Below are 15,015 nucleotides of genomic sequence, written 5' to 3'. Positions count from 1 at the left end.
ATACCTAACCATTCGACCAGTCTGACATTTACTTTCTTCCTTAGGAAATTACATTCCCATCACAGCCAAGTTGATGTATGGAAAAACTGCTTTACATGTTTATATGTGTCTGCACATATATGATTTCTTTATATGTTTATAAAGAAATGTGTGTATGATTTCTTTATATGTTTTATATACTAACTTTCAGTATTATGAAAATTGCTATCGCTCTAGTGGGCATCTATTTCATAAAACTTGTCAAATGATTGAGTCCTTAGAACAGTTTTATTTTCTTAAATAATTGTTTACTGAAATATAGTTGATATACACTATTATGCTAGTTTCAGGTGTACTACATAGTGATTTGACATTTGCATACATTATGAAATGATCACCACAATAAGTCTGGTAACCGTCTGTCCCCATAGAAAGTTATTACAATATTACTGACCATATTCCTTTTGCTGTATGTTACATCCCCATGGCTTATTTATTTTATAACAGGAGGTTTATACCGCTTCATAAAATAATTTTTGAATAAGTAATATGGTCACATGGTTCAAAATTCAAAAGGTACACACGAAAAATTTTTCTCCCATCAGTTCCTCTCCACAGAAGCCGTGTTACCAGTTTGTTGTGTATTCTTCCAAAGATATTCTATGCATATGCAGACCAATATTTATATATATACACATTCATTTTTTGATCCTCTTTTTACCCAAATGGTAGTGTAGGGAAATGGGACTTGACAATCCCAATAGTAATTGAGTCCACAGGCAAAGACTTAAATGCTGTTGTGCTGTGTTGGAGTCCAGCCAAAGCCTGTGCAACACACCACTTTATGCAGTCAAGTTTTAAGTCACGTGTCATATGGACAATTGGAATTTTACAGGTACTTTTGCAATGTAGAAAATTTATCTAGTTAAATTAAGAAAGGGAAACTTATCTGACTGACATGTTCTCTTTTGCAATTAGTTTGGTAGCAAATCTGGAGTATTTTAATTTAAAAACAGAAGCACAGTTTTTGAAATGTTTATAGAAATAAGTGAACGTCAGCCTTAATAGACTTCCACAGTAGACCTCAGTCTATATATTGTTTCATTCCTTGCTTTTTCACTTAATATTTATGAACATATTAAAGCACTTGATACATACTGCCAAATTCTTTCCTTTCAATCATACATTTTAATATTTGAGGACTTACTATACACCAGGCCTCTTGGTAGGTGCTTGGTGGGCAATGCATTGGTGGGCAGTGCATTGGTGAGCAATGTTGTCATGGCCCCAGCCAGTATGGAGCCGATAGTCTAGGCTACTGGAGAGACAGACGTTAACCAGAGTCCCACTGTATGCGTACATATATATGTGTGTGTGAATAACTGTAAGCATGGTGAGTGTTAGAGGGGAAAAGGACAGGGGGCTGTGAGAGCACAAAACAAGGGTCCCAATCTCATCCGATGACTCAGAGAAGACCCCTCTGAGGAATTACCTGGTCTGAGATCTGAAAGTGTCGGTAGTAATTAACTAAATATATTTGGGGAAGCATCAGCGTGAAGGACTGGGTAGCATTTCAGGCTAGTAACTAAAGAACAACAAATTTAAACAATAACTAAGAGTCATTACACATATTAAACTTGCCCCCCAAATACATAAAACTCGACACCAAACTGGATGTGGAAGAATATGGTCATTCCTTTGAGGACACAATTTGGCATTATTTATTAAGAATCATAAAACGTCCATATTCAAAAGTTCTACATCTGTCAATTATCCTTTCAACTGTGGGAGGAAACCGAGTATCCAAACCAAAATGGATTTAAACCCAGTGGTGGATAACTTACAGACGCCTCCCTCCGTGCAGGCATCTGAGCCCACACTTCTGAGCAGGAAACGCTGTATGACGTTCAGCGGCCTTCTAGTCTGTAGAGTCAGTGAGTGGTCAGCCTCTGCGTGTGACTTGCCCCCCTTTACGTTACGAAGCTGGTAAAAGTGTTCCACTGCAGAATCTGCTCTCGTCCTCTTTACTACAATCATGGAGCTAAAAGTAGGAAACAAAAATTTAAAGTGATGGTTTCTCCTCAGATAAAGGTGCTATTTCTGAATCGCCATGCAACCTTTAAAAAGAATCTTCCGAATTTACATCTTATTAAATGTAAATCCTTGTTGGCAAGTTAGGAAATCATGCCCATGTAGCGTTTAGAACTCTGAAAAGCAATCGGAGTTAACTGATTCATCAGAAATCAGACTGATTTCAGATGTAAATGAAATACTCTCGTCTTTCAGATTTCAATAGACAGGTATGAATAGAGACCCTTAAAATGTGCCAAAATAGAAAGAATTGGAAGCACAATAAAAATCTGGAGATCTCTTGAGTGTTTGGGCTGTCTCATTTTACCTTCTCTCTTGTGAAAGTGATTATCTTCATTAAGTCCTGGGATTCAAAAACGTTTTAATTTGACCAATACTTAATTTTTTAAAAAATAAGTGTTTACAGGGCCAGAGGAAATTTTCTGCTAACCCATCTCTGGTAATTATTAGGGAACATTTTTTTTCTTCACTTACATTCATTCTTTTTGAGAGTTAACCAAAAGAATTCCCTTTGAACAGAAGCTGTTATATGATTGCCACATAGCAACAATGCATTTCTTAAGGTGTTTTAAAAATGGGAAATCACATTTTATACAACGTTCTGTAACACAGTTTCAGGATTAAAAGTGAGTGTGTATGTGAGAGATTGTTGCTAGACTCCAAAAATACTTTCCTCAAAATAAAGGTAAAGACTTACTTGAGTTTAACATAGAACTAAGTATATAAAAGTCTGAAATACCCGAGGAAGTGAAAATAAAGGTAGAAAAGAGCTTTCTTTTGAGAAAATAGGTGGTGAGGAATTGGCCAACCACAACTGCAGACGCTGGCCCTGGGCTGTTTCTCATTCAGAAGGTCCCGCCCCCTTTCCTGGCCTCCCCTCCCCCAGAGTCCAATCAAAGTATTAGCCTACAGGTTTGGAAACAACAGCAGCTTGAGTTGAAGAGTTTTTTTTCTTTCTTTCTTTCTTTCCCTTTCTTTCTTGTGTTTAAATGCAGGAACTAGAGAAGTCTTTGGCTAACTGGACTCAGAACGTGAAAGAACTTCACACTATGAAGACCGACCTAACCCAGCACATTCTTGTGGAGGACGTGGTGGTTTTGAAAGAGCAAATAGAGCATTTGCACAGACAATGGGAGGACCTCTGCTTAAGAGTAAGTTAGTTAACTGCAGGGCACGGCTGTTCTTAAGTTTATTGAAATGTCTCCGAAGGCCAGACAAAGTAGAAAGAAGCTTAATTTCATTGAACCGGGAGGCCCTTTTCATTGGGAGCCCAGGCTGGCCGCTGCTCCTTTAGAAGGCGGCAACATTGTTTAACAGATTTGACCCTTTGTTTCTCCAGCGCTCAATGCTGGAACTTTGCACACTTTTAATGAGCTTTTTTAAAAATCACCTTAAGTGGTGGGGGAGGGGAGGAATGCCGTCCTGAGCAGCTGCGTGCACTCTGCCCTCTGTCTTGTATGGATGACAAGTACCGGTCATTGTCTTAGAATCAGGACTTCAGCAAAGAGGTCTCGGCTGGCCTTAAAAGCAGTATCTCTGCAGTATCTGTTCTGGGCCCAACAAACAGTGGGAGATGTACTTAGTGCCAGGCTTGGGGTCATTGTATCTGAGAACTCTGCATTCGCATGCAATCCAGTGTTTATTTCAAGTAGCTGGCTTTGAAAACTCTCCGGAAGAAATGATCAGCTGCTACACTTAGTATCTCAGCAGATCACTTCTACTTACTAAGAACTGGATTGTGGTTAAGGTGACAGGATCAAGATGGAATTAAAGGGTTCAAATAGATCTTTGTTTTAAGAACAATTTAATTCTAAGAAAAGTAAAGTCCTCGATCTCATTTTTGTGAATTAAGAAGAGATGTACTTAAAAGTTGAAATTCACAGTTTTGAATGCATTTTAATAAAATAAAAATGTTTTCCTTCTTTGTTTTAGTATTTAATATTCACCATATACCCATAATTTTAAACGTCCTTTTAGAATTTTTATTCAAATTTTATATAAAAGAAAATATTTAGAATATGTGAAAGGTTAAGGAAAGTTAAGGAAAAAGCAGACTGGAGCCCAGATGTTCCCAATTGTTACCATTATGAAGCCACTCAGAATGATCTGTGCAAAATGCCAGGCTTTTAAAAAGCTGAGATAAATAGATGCTCTGAAAAACAGAAACACAAAACTTGGTGTTTTAGGAATAGTTTTTTGAGCCTTCTTAACACATTTGGTGGGTGGATGTACAAGCATTAGATATGTTTTTGCCTCACTCTGGAAAGAGCAGAGGATTGTTTTTGTTTTGTTTGTTGTACATAGCAAAAAAATCTCCAGGAGTTCAACCTTGGTTTCCCCATCTATAAAGTGGGATGTTAAAAGTTAACCGAAACAACTCTTAGCTACCCCTTTTATCTCTAAAATTCTAAAGATTTCTAAGACCTGGGAATACCTTTGTACATTTGGAGAGGCTGATTTGCATTCTTTGAATTTATATTTATTTAAGTAATAAAGTTGAACCCTGTAAGGAGGAAGCGCCTTTGCTGACGTTAGCTTATGCGTAACAGAGCGTTGGGTGTTTGGGGATCAGCCTGCTCACTGCAGACCAGTATTTGATTCCATTTCCATGGTTTCCCTCCAAAGCCATAGTGCATATTGGGAAGGTGGATTAAATGAGTGATGCGTATTGTTTTTTAATTTTATTTTGTTTTTGAAATTACCAGTAAGACATTTAAATGACTTTAATTTTCATGATCCATTTGCATTACAAATGTTAGATTTGTGATCAAGATGGTAGTTTTTAAATTAAATAGGCAGGACGTTGGCCTTAAGTAAGAATAAGGACTTGATCATTTTTTAAAAAGAAAGGATTAGAGTCATAAAGTTATAAGTTAGCATGGAGCAAGCAGTAAATAAATGTACACTGAAAGAATAAGGAACAGAAGAAATTTGGGTGATGCTTAAAACGCACTCATCTAACCTTCATGTTTCTAACTTTTAATATACCTCGGTAATAATAGATACATATTGGGTAATACTGAAACCTTTTGGTCATTTACACTTCAGGTACAGTCTTCTGTTGTTACTGTCATTGTTGTTGCTTTTTATGGCATTTATCAAAGGTGTAAGGAACTTCTGTTGAAATTAAACCCTAGGTCTTTAAAAGGCAAAAACATAATAATTTAAGTCTATAGGACCTCTGATTAAAATGAATGAAATTCATAGTCCTTTTGATGGGGAGAAGGGAAGAGAAACTCCTTCCTTCCTTCCTGCACCCAGCTGCCAAATGCATTCTCATTTCCAGGTGGCTGTACGCAAACAGGAGATAGAAGACAGGCTCAATTCATGGATTGTGTTCAATGAAAAGAATAAAGAGTTGTGTGCATGGCTGGTGCAGATGGAAAACAAAGTTCTCCAGACAGCAGATATTAGTATTGAAGAAATGATTGAAAAGCTTCAGAAGGTAAGCAGGAGTCCCCAGATGGGGACGGTTATGACCACCACGGTATCCTCTGCCTTCCTCACTCCTAGGCTCAGAGCTGTATGATGTCGTAGGCCCGTTTCCAATGAGATGGGAAAGGGGGGCATGGTGCTGTGTACCGAGGGGGGTTGCTTTCTCTTGGTTAGGAAGTCTGGCCAGACAAGGGGCTCGTGTCCCCTTAAGCTTCAGTTCCTATCCCAGGTGAGTTACGGTTTCTCTAGTTGCGTTGTTAAGGAGCTCCCCTGGCCAAAGGAGAAAGACCAACAGCAGTGGGGCTCGTAATTGTGAAAAGGTCACTGATTCCCACAGGGAAAGGGAGAAAGAGCCTTCTGGCCACGGTCACCCCAAATGCCGCTCAGTTAGCCCTCAGGAAAACTCTTGCTGATATACTAGGCTAATTTAGTTAGGCTCAGTAGTCCTCCGCTCCGAAGTAGCTTAGGTTAGAAGAACTCTGTGAGGGAAACCAGGGCTTTTGAATTAAGAAAGTAACTACCGCCTTATATATCACACATGCGCTGAACGGGCATTGTTTGACTTTTTAGCTGCTCTCCAAAGAGTTGCATTAACAGGTGTGAGAAGTGTTTTTATTTTTTAAGAAATTTCAAGAGGCACAACTGTGTGTTTCTAGCTGGCAAAGAAGTGAATTTTCGATAGTGATTCCGGCTTTGTGTTTTGGTGCCCTATGCCAGGACTGCATGGAAGAAATAAATTTGTTTAGTGAAAACAAGTTACAGTTAAAACAAATGGGCGACCGGTTGATCAAGGCCAGCAACAAGACAAGAGCAGCTGAGATCGATGACAAGCTCAACAAAATTAATGACCGTTGGCAACATCTTTTTGATGTCATTGGATCAAGGTAAGAAGTGGCCTAAAAATGGATTCCTACTCCCTAGGTACAGCGGTTACTTCACAGATCTAGAAACTGAGCCCCATCTTACTCTAAGGTAACCCAGAAATTTTATAAACTTACAGATAAAGGCAAAGCTTGGTAAAAATGGAAATTCTTATTTCAACATTATAGGAAGATTATATTTTAGTATACCTCGCTTTAATTTTTTTGTCTTTAGCTTAAAAGTTCACATGACTTAGACTAGGTTTAAATGAGAGTTGTTCCTTGAGGAGGTATTATTTAGCAATTCTCACACTGCCTTAGGACTTGCGTGTCCCCCAGATGAAATCATGCCTGCCTGCTCCTGCTTGTGTGTGACAGGTGCAGGTAGGTCAGGGCATAGGCCTGATTTCTAGGTGCTGCTTCTGGAGGTCCCCGACTGCCCCCCACGCCCCCATCACCACCACCACGGGGGCTGGGCACACTCAGGCAAGGCAGGGCTTCTCTGCAGGTTTGCCGGGTATGCCAGGTCCCCAGTGGGCATCTGGTGCTAAGGTGTGGACTAAGGAGGCACAGCTGTGACTATAAATCAAGGCTATCCAGTGCTTGTCAGAAACAAGGCTGATCATTTTATCTCCCCTCACAAAATAACGATGACGGTGCCACTCAAACTTTTAAATGTCTTCCAGCTTCAAATTCTCTGTCCAAAGACGGGCCCTGACCAAAGTATTTTTCAGTTGTAACCTGGCACACAGAGAGCAGTCACTTGGCTTTGGGGCCGTTCATGCGGCTTTGTTTCCACTGGCCGAGCGAGTCTTTTACATAACAGAGTGCTTGGCAATTTTGAACACATGTATAACGTGGACTATACAGGCGAATCCTGCAAGGTAAACGAAGAATCAGGGAGTACTGAAAATAAAATACTCTTAATCATTTGGCATTTCCTTTGCCTCATTGTTTACTGTAAACCATAAATGAACCTAGTTCCATCAGCAGATTGCACCAGGCTAAGTGCTATGAGAATTACAGACCAGGAAGTAAGATGAGTCAGTTACATTAATGGAAGCAGACATGTGGGCAGGTGTAAAGCCAAGTGGTCTGAGAGCTCAAACCTCATCTTCCTGGAGTGGGGGTGGGGATTGGGAGGGGCCTGATAGAAGAGCAGTGTCCCCAGATGGTCCTGAATGAGGGGTTGGGATTCCAGCGCTACTGGTGGCAGAAGGGGGAGAAACATATTCTGTGAGTAAAGAGGTACAGGGTAGTGCAGAGTAGAAACTGTGCAGGAAATGATAAGAAGCTCCACTGGCTCAAGTGCAGGAGATGAAGCTTTTAGAAAGGTAGGTTGAGGCTAAGTCTTAGAAGAGCTTAAATCTCAACTGAAGACTTGTCCTCCTAAATAAAGTTTGAGTCTTTCGCGGTTTTTTTAGAAGGGAGGGTCTGTCGAAGATAAATATTAGGGTGATTTGGCTGGCAGCACAAGCTGGGCTGAGTTCAACTTCTGTCTACTGCCAGTTGGGGGGAAAAGAAATCTATGGAAATCCATGACGGTAACCCAAGCAAGGATTAAGAGCACAGATTTTGAGCCAGTCCTGACTTTACCTGACTTCCACTTACCATGGAAACTTGTAGTGATTTAACCTCTCTAAGCCTCAGTTTCTAAATCTGCAAAATGTGTCTCACAGCACTGATTACATCAGAGGCCGCTGTGGGGATGAATGACACATGTCTCGCATTTGGCCTGGGACCAGCATGTGGGAGCCAGTATTTATTGAGTGGTTATTATCATTGTCTCTCCCTAAGAAGACTTTAAGACTAAGTAACATGTTTTTTGAGTGGAAGAGGATTCCCTCGCTTAGATCTAATCATGAGAGGTCTTTCTTCCATGAGAACAATGTCTTTGACTATCTTATTTCCAGTGCTTAGACCAGTGCTTCAGATATTTGTTGAAATGAATGAATGTTCCAGGACATAAGATTGTCATCATTTCTGTTGGGTAAATTGTGTCTGGTATGTCTTTGTCGTCATTGTCTTTATCTCCAAAGTCTTCTTGGGCACCTGGCACTAATCAAGAGTATGAGGACATGGGCTTCCCTGGTGGTACAGTGGTTGAGAGTCCGCCTGCAGGGGACATGGGTTCGTGCCCCGGTCCGGGAAGATCCCACATGCCGCGGAGCGGCTGGGCCCGTGAGCCATGGCCGCTGAGCCTGCACGTCCGGAGCCTGTGCTCCACAACGGGAGAGGCCACAACAGCGAGAGGCCCACGTACCACAAAAAAAAAAAAAAAAAAAAAAAGAGTATGAGGACATGATACCTGTTCTTAGATCATTCAGGAGTAGGATCTAGATCCTGCTTCCTGAGGACTAGAGGGATGATTCATTCTTACTCATTCGTGCTTTGCTTCTATCACTTCAGAGTTTAATAGGCTGCTTGCTTTCCTCCCTCCTCTCTAACTGCCTGTCTTCAGCCAGTTCCTTGGTGGGAAAGACAAAAACAGCAGGTGAAATTTCAGTCGTCTATTTGGAAAGAGCAATTGGCAAAATAAGGAGTTGAAATAATAGCAAATATATTGGCTGCCGGCTGTATTCTTAACAATGTGCTTTTTATGTATGATTTCACTTAATCTTCACTATAATTCTGAAAGGTAGATACCATTATCCCATTTTACAGATGAGGAAACTGAGGCACTGAAATTAAGCAACTTGCCCATGGTTACACAGTCAGCACATGAGGCAACCAGGATTTCTACTCAAACAGTTGTGTTACCTCCCTGCTAACCCAGACCCTTGTGTCTTGTTACATTGAAATGAGTAGAACATTTTGAAAACCTAATCCCTTTGAAACTGAAGGACTAGGGAAGGAATAACTTGTTTTACTTTAAAGCAAAGGCCGGGGTGAGACAGATGACTGATAGTCTAGGAAACTCTTAGTTGACTTTACGCTTTAGGTGAATCTGTGGGTTGAGGCAGCAAGCTTGAACCTGCCGTAAATTGGCCTCACATAGAATCAACTCCCTGTCTGATTGCTGATACTCATTGCATGGCCATCAGAAAAGCAGGAGAGCACAGGCAGTAGAATTAACCATGCTAATCAGAACCTGCAGCCCTGCAGGGTATACTAATGGCCTCATTTGCCCAAACAATTCTGGTCACCATTTAACCGTTCCTGTCCTGCTCACAGTGTTCTGCTGCTTCATTCCTGTGGCAGGAACAGCACCTGTCATTAACAAGAGGGAAGGTCGGGAGGGAGACCAATCTTGAAGTTATGAAGCAGGTATCCAGCTTCATGACTTCAAGATTTTAACTACAAGCCTTTAACTTAAAAGTTGGGGAAGGGGCTTCCCTGGTGGTGCAGTGGTTGAGAGTCCGCCTGCCGATGCAGGGGACACGGGTTCGTGCCCCAGTCCGGGAAGATCCCACATGCCGTGCAGCAGCTGGGCCCGTGAGCCATGGCCGCTGAGCCTGCGCATCCCGAGCCTGTGCTCCGCAACGGGAGAGGCCACAACAGTGAGAGGCCCGCATACCGCAAAAACAAACAAACAAACAAAAAGTTGGGGATGGTGTTCAGAAGTTCAAGACCTCAATAAATCAGATTTAATTCACTGGAAAAAAAAATGAAAAAAGACCTGTTGTTTTGGGTTCATTCTCAGCAAAATAGAGGTAAATTTCAAAAGAATTGATAAGACATGGAGGACAAGGTTACTTAAATGCACATTAAATTTACTGATCATTTCAGGTAGTAGGCTCCGTTATTTGGTGGATAGGGGAAGAACCCAGTGTTTATTTTTTTAAGGGCCAGGCTCATATATATTATTTCATTTCATCCTTGCAGCAACCCTGCAAGGTCAGTCTTCTCCATTTTACAGAGAAGGACGCCGCAGCTCAGAGAGGGTAAATAACTGAGCCAAGGGCAGAAGCAATTCTGCACATGGTGGCACGGAGCCAAGGTAATTCTGTCCCCCTGCTCCATGCATCAGAAGAGCACTTGGCTCCTTTGAGACTTCTAAAGGTGGTTTAGGTCTTCCCTGGTGGCGCAGTGGTTAAGAATCCGCCTGCTAATGCAGGGGACACAGGTTCGAGCCCTGGTCCGGGAAGATCCCACATGCCGCGGAGCAACTAAGCCCGTGCACCACAACTACTGAGCCTGCGCTCTAGAGCCCACGAGCCACAACTACAGACGCCTGCGAGCCACAACTGCTGAGCCTGCGCTCTAGAGCATGCGAGCCACAACTACTGAGCCCATGTGCTGCAACCAGTGAAGCCCGCGCACCTAGAGCCCGTGCTCCACAACAAGAGAAACCACTGCAATGAGAAGCCCGTGCACCACAACGAAGAGTAGCCCCTGCTCGCCGCAACTAGAGAAAGCCCGCGCACAGCAAGAAAGACCCAACGCAGCCAAAAATTAATTAATTTTTTGGGAAAATGTGGTTTAGCAGAATTTTTCTAAAATCTAGTACTCAATATAGACTTTACTGTCTACTCTAGAGCAGTGGTTCTCAAACTTAAACATTCATCAGAATCCCTGGAGGGCTCCTGAGAACATGGATGGCTGGACCCCATATCCAGAGCTTCTGATTCTGTAGGACTGGGTTGGGCCAAGAATGTGCATTTCTAACAAGTGCCCAGGTGTTGCCAATAGTGCTAGGGCAAGCAGCAGTATGAGGTGACATGGTGGACTTGCCACGTACGGTAACCCAAGTCTTGCAACCTCTGTAAGCCTGTCTCCTTGTTGATAAACTATGGACAAGATTCTGGATGAAAAAGTACCAGGCCAACGATGGGTCTGTCCATACACACGCATGCCAGCCTCTGGTGCAGTGCAGTATGGCTGTGTGATAGGGGAGGAGAGGGAGGGTGCTTAGACCCAAACCACTGTTTTTCCTCTGCTTATAAAGTATTTTTCAGCTTCTGTAAAAATCCTTAAAGAATCTAAAGGACACATCTCCTGAAATAACCAGACGATCAAGGGGACTGGGGTGCCTAAGTCAGTCTTAATGCTAATTTCCTCACATAAGGTCACATGAGGCCCTGATGTGGGCACTAAAATGCACAGAACTGGCTCTCCATCAGAATTGCCCCAGGAGCTTTTAGCATTCCTCATGGGCCCTTGGGCAGCTTCTTGCATTTGTGACATCTGAACTCTTATAAAACATGCTATTAATTTCTTCCACAGAAAGGCCATTTGAAGCACTACATATTTTTTGGTGAATGGTGTGATTATTATAGAACCCAATCTGGTTTGATGACAAATATTAATTATATCCTATGTTTATTGACAGATTAAATGAAGAGTTAACTTTTTTTAAAGGCCGTTTCCTATATTAACTTTATTTCTTAATTAATTTTTATTGGGAGTATAGTTGCTTTACAATGTTGTATTCGTTTCTCCTGTACAGCAAAATGAATCAGCCGTACATATACATATATCCCCTCTTTTTTGGGAGAGTTAACTTTTTTTTTAATTGTAACTGTTGCCTCCTCCTCTTGCCCATGTTTTCTTAGATAATATATTTGAAAAGTGACGCAGCAAAACCTGAATGCAGGAGAAATGACTAAAGTACAGAAGTCATTTTTCAGAACGACCGATATGTGTGATCCGTGTTTTGGAGGCAGCTAGGTTACCTATTAATAAGAACAGTTTAGGCACAGGATGTCGGGTGATGGACCAAAGGATGCAAAGTTGACCTGCTTCAGCCAGCACAGACTAAAGCTCTGAAAAGAGGGTCCCCGGCCATCAACAGGACTGATGCCAAAGAAAGCCTCAGCTCGACACATAACCTCACTTATACGTACTTTTGATTTCAAAATCCCAGGAGTTGAATTCCTTAAAGATTCATCTCCTCTTGTTTCCCAGAACCATCATTTAATAGACTTGGCATCCTTAAGCCAGTGTTATGAAGGAGGGACACACTCAGATGTACTACCTTATGGTCCCTTCCTATTTAGACTAGATAGCTCTCTTGCTATCAGAAAGATCAAGTCCGTGAAAAAACTTTTTAACTAAGCATAATTTTCACATTTTATCTACCAATGTGAAAAGCCCACCTGCTTTATAATAGTAGCAATTAAAATGTTGTCATTTAAGCTCAGCAGTTATTACCATGGCAACTGTGTGTTAAGATTGTTTTTCCATCCCTTGAAGAATGGGCAGAGAGATGTGTGCCTTTTTAAGCTGATACGTTTTTCATTGCTTTCCTTTTATCTGTATTTTCTCAAGGTTACTTTGGAAGACCAAACAATGCCGCTAGTCATAAAGTTGACTTGCTCTGGTCTTAGCAGGTTGCCTGATCCAGTGGGACTAGAAGCACTTAGAGATTTGTCGCACAGGGAGAGCCAGATGTGAGGTGGGCCTCCCCACTTTCCTTTTTCCTTCCCATCACAAGTCCCATCGTTCCACCTCTGGAGCAGGTGGCTCTTGCTCCCGGGCCCTGCAGAAATGCCTTCCTGAGGGTCGGGGAGCTTCTCCAAGGAGACAGCAGCCATCACAGGGTCAGTGAGCAGTCAGGAGCCTGGTGTCCAGCATCAGGCAGGTCCAGCGTACTGAGCCTTGGAGGAGCACCAGGGACAGCCAAGCGTGTGGACACAAGTTAGATGCTGCCTTTGGGGAGAACTGTTTCCAAATCTTTATACCTAATTTCACTGGTCTAGAATGTGCTTAGTGTGTTTCAAGGTGGGGATGTAATAATGGCTAAATGTTGGGCTTTGGGGGCCCATGAGAAATTATTGATATCATTGAGTCTCCAAATAAGGCTGAGACTGAGCCTGAAAGGGGCTTGGACACAAACCAAGGGTGCTTCCCTAAGCAGAGCCCCTCAGGGTCGTGTAGAGAAGGACGGGAAGGGAGGTAGAGGAATTTTCAGGTGCTCAAATTATGGTAAAACCTAGGAGGGACTAGCAAGGAAAACTGCAAAATTTCTTCCTCTGCAAAGTGTTGAACTCCATTTGTACTACAAGATAGAATTCTTATTATTATTATTACTATTGCAAAAAAGCAAAGAAATGGACTAAATAAACTCTCTGCCCCTCCCAAGCCAGGATGCACAGGACTGAAAAGGCAGGGCAGAAAACCTCCTGGGGAAATTTCTTCTTTAGGAGGAAGCCATTCCTGTTGGACTCGGGGCTTCAGATTTCACCATTGCTTTTAAACCTGAAACAGAGACATTTAATTTGATGAGAACAGAAATCCTCGTTTCTGTGCCCCAAATCTTAAGTGTTTCTTCCCTGCGTTTATAGCACTTCATAAATAACCCATAGCTAAGATAACACTGGGACTTTCTTCCCCCAGCCTTGCAATCCTGCAGCGTCAGAACAAAGACTGTGTGTGTGTAAGAGAGGCAAGGGCTAGAGATATTTGTTTATTGGAAGGAAGAAAACTGAGATTAAAAATTGCAGTTAGCGGAGAAGCAGGTCTCTTCCCTGCCTACCCTCACTGCTCCGTAGCGGCGAGCGAGCCGTGCCCGCGGGAGCCTGCGGGAGGGCGGCCTGTGCAAGATGCTGAACCAGTGAATGGAGAGGCCGCCGGGCGGGGGAGGGGCCGCCTCGTCCCTGGGAGGTGGAGGTGCAGCCGGGAACTTGGAGGTTTCGCTCAACCTAAGGAATGATTTGTTTCTCATCAACAGTAAGTGCTATTTTGGTGATCAGTCCTACATCTGGGAGCAGCGGCTGCTGTCCCTGTGTGTCTCGTTTTCTCGCGCTCTCATGTTGGTTACAATAGAAATTACCGATGAGATGGTGGCTGCGGAGTGTGTGTGCTCGGCCATCGGGGGATGGGTTCTTTCCCAGTGTCAGCATGCGTGTGGTGTCTGCAGCCAGCCTTTGACAAGCAGGGGAGAGAAGTGATTATGCTGTGTGGAAAATGGAAGTCCTCTGGCGACATAAATGCTTCAAAGAGGCGATTAGCTCAAATGTATTGTAATGTCCGTGCCCTCAAATCAGGGCTTCAAGATCGTGGAGTAATTGATTATCTTACTACAAAGATGTTTAGTCATTTACAAAGATGCAATTGTGCAGAATTTGCACAGTGTTTTTAGCAACTGACAGCTGCCCACAGGTCTGAGTATCTGTTTGTTTCAATACAAATGCAGATACTCAACCATCTCAGTTTTCCTTTTTAAGTTATGCTGTCCACATGGGCCTGGGAATTTTTTTAACTTACGCTGGTCCAGGGCCTTAATAATTTAACTGTAGGCCCTTTAGCATGGAGAGAATAGGAATGAAATGTAAACTCTTCCATATACATGAATTTGATATTTAAAGCCTCCCTCACACACTGTAAGACTTAGGCCTGAATCATGAAGTGATATTAACCTGGCCTGATTTTTGTTTTGGAGAGGGAAGAGGGTTCATAAGTATTAAATTCCCATCCATCGCTAGATGAAGATAAAGGAAAAACTTTATTCACCTTGATTATTTTCTGTATTTCTACCCGCAAGCCCCACAAAAGAACTTCTTATTTGTATGCTCTTTGTCAAACTCCTTATTTTGTTTGGTATCATATAAAAATGTTTTCGTTTTATTCGGGTCTTTCAATAGTCCATACAGGTGAAAAACTTCCTCTTTGCGCCTAAATATCTTGGTTTTCCAGGCCTCAGAACTGGAATTCAGCTCAGGGAATCATGCTTATTTTTTCTGGAGAAATATGGATTTGTTGAAATATA

The 15,015-nt window shown here is 42.3% G+C and overlaps 2 protein-coding genes across 1 annotated transcript in view; one reads left to right on the top strand and one right to left on the bottom strand.

Annotated features, from left to right (window-relative positions):
• Nucleotides 1-15,015, bottom strand: part of ESR2 (estrogen receptor 2) — a 196,069-nt gene that overhangs the window by 78,648 nt on the left and 102,406 nt on the right.
• SYNE2 (spectrin repeat containing nuclear envelope protein 2) overlaps nt 1-15,015 on the top strand; it is a 329,548-nt gene that overhangs the window by 281,150 nt on the left and 33,383 nt on the right. Inside the window, exons 98-100 of the mRNA XM_060141612.1 lie at nt 3,066-3,221; nt 5,357-5,515; nt 6,223-6,389. Of these exons, the coding sequence (XP_059997595.1) occupies nt 3,066-3,221; nt 5,357-5,515; nt 6,223-6,389 (482 nt within the window). The remainder of the gene's footprint in view (nt 1-3,065; nt 3,222-5,356; nt 5,516-6,222; nt 6,390-15,015) is intronic.

This window comes from Lagenorhynchus albirostris, chromosome 1, assembly GCF_949774975.1.
Source record: "Lagenorhynchus albirostris chromosome 1, mLagAlb1.1, whole genome shotgun sequence".
Classification (NCBI taxonomy): Eukaryota; Metazoa; Chordata; class Mammalia; order Artiodactyla; family Delphinidae; genus Lagenorhynchus; species Lagenorhynchus albirostris.
The sequence above is the reverse complement of the archived record's forward strand: the minus strand, read 5'-3'. Positions and strand labels throughout refer to the sequence as shown.